The following is a 4,122-nucleotide window of genomic DNA, read 5'->3' on the forward strand; positions in this document are numbered from 1 at the left end:
AATAGTCAATGCAATAGCTAATCGTGGAAGGAGATTAATAAACTACTAATGTTTTTCTATGAGAAGGGAGATTGGGAGGTTTGAATTCCAATATTCTCAGGATTGGAATAAGGACGATTTAATTTTGGGTGCGAGTTTAGAAGAAATTCAAAAGGGCAACAGATTTTTTTGAATCCCGTGGTAATTTCTGAGAAGATGAGTCATAATTACTGTTAGATAATTTTCCAAAATTATAACGGCACCGTTAAGTAAAATTCCCATTAAAATTTAAGCAGTTGTGATTCCAGATCTGGAAACGTCTTCGTGGAAATGTCATCCAAGAAGCTACAGCGAACTTTCCAAGAACTTTCCAAAAAAAAAAGCTTCCAAGAACTTCACGCGCAATGAAAAATCACTGCACTATATAATCTCAGAACCCAATACATCGGTCCCACCCAAGTCAATCAGTGTTTTGATCCCCTCTGACTCATCTCCATCGTCTGAACACGACTCGTTTTGCTGATCCAAGCACACCCTTTTGTCTTCTCCCTCTCTGTTGTTCATCCATGTCGTCGTTGAGGCTGCGTAAACCTAGCGAAGAAGCAGCAACCGATGCGGTGCTCGACCGCGGCGATGGCCCGACGAATATCATCCACGGGCGAAGATGGCGCCTGGCTTTCACGGTCATATACTTCACGAGGGCTCTCGAGTCTCTGTCGAAACAAGTCCTCGGGAAGAAGACGGACCTGTTGCGGACGCTCTCTTACGTTGCCATCAATGTCGACCTCGAGAGCAGTGATAATCCACGTGAAGGAGATTGCCCTTCGCTTCGAGACGTCGGCCCGAAGATCCTGAGTAACCTGGTAAGAGAGAAAAGCTTTGATACTCTTGCTCAACTTGGTGGCGTTAAACAACTCGCTTCAATTCTCATGACAAACCTCGAAAATGGCTTGAGTGGGGATGAAACCGACCTCATGCGTCGAACCAATATTTTCGGTGCCAATAAGTACAATAAGCCCCTGGCAAAGAGCTTTCTCAGCTTTGTGCTTGATGCGTTCAAAGACATGATCATAATCATTCTCATAGCATGCGCTGTTCTCTCATTAGCATTCGGTATCAAACAGCACGGCCTTAAAGAAGGTTGGTATGATGGCGGGAGTATAATCATCGCCATCTTTCTGGTCGTCATTGTCTCTGCTGTCAGCAACTATAAGCAAGGAAGGCAGTTCCAGAAACTTTCAAAAGAGAGCAGCAACATTAGAGTAGAGGTTGTAAGAGATGGCAGGAGGCAACCAATTTCCATATTTGATATTGTCGTAGGTGATGTCGTGTATCTGAAGATTGGCGACCAGGTTCCGGCTGACGGGTTATTTGTTGATGGCCACTCCCTGAGAGTTGACGAGTCTAGCATGACTGGTGAAAGTGATCACATCGAAGTCGATAGCGAGAACCCTTTCTTGCTCTCGGGCACCAAAGTGATCGACGGCTACGGTCGAATGATGGTGGCTTCTGTCGGCATGAACACTGCATGGGGCGAGATGATGAGCTCCGTGAGCCGTAACTTAGATGAAGAGACCCCGCTCCAAGCCCGTCTAAACAAGTTGACTTCCTTCATCGGGAAGGTCGGGTTGTCGGTGGCCGTACTGGTACTTCTCGTCTTGATGATCCGCTACTTCACTGGACACACCCAAGATGATGCCGGAAACAGAGAATTCACCAGCGGGAAGACCAAGTCGGGGGACGTGATGGACGCCATTGTGCGCATAGTTGCTGCAGCAGTGACCATTGTGGTGGTGGCTATACCTGAGGGATTGCCTTTGGCCGTCACTTTGACACTGGCCTACTCCATGAAACGCATGATGGGTGACAATGCCATGGTCCGGAAGCTCTCCGCCTGTGAAACCATGGGTTCTGCCACAACGATCTGCACGGATAAAACCGGCACTCTCACGTTAAACGAGATGAGAGTGACAGAGTTATGTATGGGAAAAGAACATGTGAGTGTAGATGCATCCAAAGAAATAGCGACCAGCATCGTTGAAGTCCTCCTACAAGGAATCGGATTGAACACGACAGGTACTGTCCACATGCGACCTTCTGAATCTGTTCCTGAAATTTTAGGCAGCCCAACTGAAAAGGCGATACTTTCTTGGAGTGTATCCAAATTGGGTATGATGATGGACGAACTGAAGCAAGAATGGGAGATAGTCCAAGTCGAGGCATTCAATTCTGAGAAAAAGAGAAGTGGGGTCGCTGTGAGGAGGAGAGGAGAGCAGGTAATCCACATACACTGGAAGGGAGCTGCCGAGATGATCTTGGCAATGTGTTCAGATTATTATAGCCAAAGCGGGACGGTGAATGTCATGACTGATGAAGCAAGGTCTGATTTCGGGACAGTAATTAAAAATATGGCAGACAAAAGCCTGCGCTGCATCGCATTCGCCTACAAAAAGTTCGATGGCTCACTTGCTCAATTTCATGGGAAACTTGAGGAAGATGGGATTACACTGCTGGGGATAGTGGGGATAAAGGACCCGTGCAGACCAGGCGTGAGAAGGGCAGTGGTGTCTTGCAGAAGTGCTGGGGTGAACATCAAGATGATCACAGGAGACAACATGCACACTGCAAGAGCTATAGCCTTGGAATGCGGGATATTCAATCCGGAGGAAGATCTCGAACATGAAGCCGTAGTGGAGGGCGTGCAGTTTCGCAACTACTCGCCGGAACAGAGAGCGGCAGCAATCGAGAAAATCCGGGTAATGGCTAGGTCATCCCCATTTGATAAGCTTTTGATGGTGCAGTGCTTGAAGCAGAAAGGGCATGTGGTGGCAGTCACCGGTGATGGCACGAATGACGCGCCAGCCTTAAAGGAAGCGGATATTGGCCTCTCCATGGGAATCCAAGGCACTGAGGTGGCAAAGGAGAGCTCAGATATCGTCATCCTGGATGATAATTTTGCCTCCGTGGTGACTGTGCTGAGGTGGGGGCGGTGCGTCTACAACAACATCCAAAAGTTCATCCAGTTTCAGCTCACTGTGAATGTGGCTGCACTCGTCATCAACCTCGTTGCTGCGGTCTCTTCTGGCAATGTCCCTTTGACAGCGGTCCAGCTTCTTTGGGTGAACTTGATTATGGACACCCTGGGAGCTTTGGCATTGGCGACAGAGCAACCTACAAATGATCTCATGCTAAAGCCACCTGTTGGACGAACCGAGCCGCTTATAAGCAGAGTCATGTGGAGGAATCTCGTATCTCAGGCCTTGTACCAAGTTATCATCCTCCTGACCCTACAATTCAAGGGAGTTCCATTTTGGGGTGGACAAGAAAGTGAGGGACACAATTATTTTCAACTGCTTCGTCCTCTGCCAGGTCTTCAACGAATTTAATGCCAGGAAGCTGGAGGAGAAAAATGTATTCAAAGGGATCCATAAGAACAAGTTGTTCTTGGGCATCATTAGTATGACCATAATTCTTCAGGTGGTGATGGTCGAGTTTCTAAAGAGGTTTGCCAACACTGAGAGGCTGGACTGGGGACAATGGGGTGCTTGCATCGGACTCGCAGCTTTGTCTTGGCCGATTGGTTGGCTTGTTAAGTGCATTCCAATCTCAGGCAAAAAGTTGTTCTTTTCCCGCTGAGAAGAAGCATCCTGAACCGAGCATAATGTTAAACTCCGAGTAAAGAAACTTTTTTTTTTTTATTATAAAAATGGTTAGGGTTTAGGAAACTGTTTTTTAAATTCTAGATTTTATGCATTGTGAGTACGTTTTCTAGATTTTATGCATTGTAAGTATCTTCCTAGATGATGTGTCAATTTACCTTTATCTACATAATCAAATCAACAATTTATTGCCATCCATTATTTCAACCTTAGTACTTTGGTCTTGCTTGCTATGCTTCTGTTGATTTTGGAAAATCTTGCAGATGAGGTTATTAATCTGGTGATCGTGCTATATGGCCTGCTTTACCATTAATATCCGAACTAGCATTCAAAAAGTTATCCTATAGGAAAACTAAAGAAAAAATTTCCTAGTTCTTAGCAAGCTTCTTAATGGGGCAGTAAAACCCCAAAAACTTATGCCTCAAGCTCATGCAAGGGTGGCCCTTTCTGTTCTTTCATCGCATCATATCTCTCCTTTACTATA

The 4,122-nt window shown here is 46.1% G+C and overlaps 1 protein-coding gene across 1 annotated transcript; it reads left to right on the forward strand.

Moving 5' to 3' along the window:
- The first annotated feature begins 450 nt into the window (after window positions 1–450).
- On the forward strand, window positions 451–3,822 carry LOC104415437 (calcium-transporting ATPase 12, plasma membrane-type). Its single transcript, XM_010026723.3, is given in 2 exon segments — window positions 451–3,286; window positions 3,288–3,822. Coding segments are annotated over 2 exon segments (3,069 nt in total). The 5' UTR covers window positions 451–545; the 3' UTR covers window positions 3,616–3,822.
- The last annotated feature ends 300 nt before the right edge of the window (window positions 3,823–4,122 follow it).

This window comes from Eucalyptus grandis, chromosome 8 (genome assembly GCF_016545825.1).
Source record: "Eucalyptus grandis isolate ANBG69807.140 chromosome 8, ASM1654582v1, whole genome shotgun sequence".
In the NCBI taxonomy this organism is placed as follows: domain Eukaryota; kingdom Viridiplantae; phylum Streptophyta; class Magnoliopsida; order Myrtales; family Myrtaceae; genus Eucalyptus; species Eucalyptus grandis.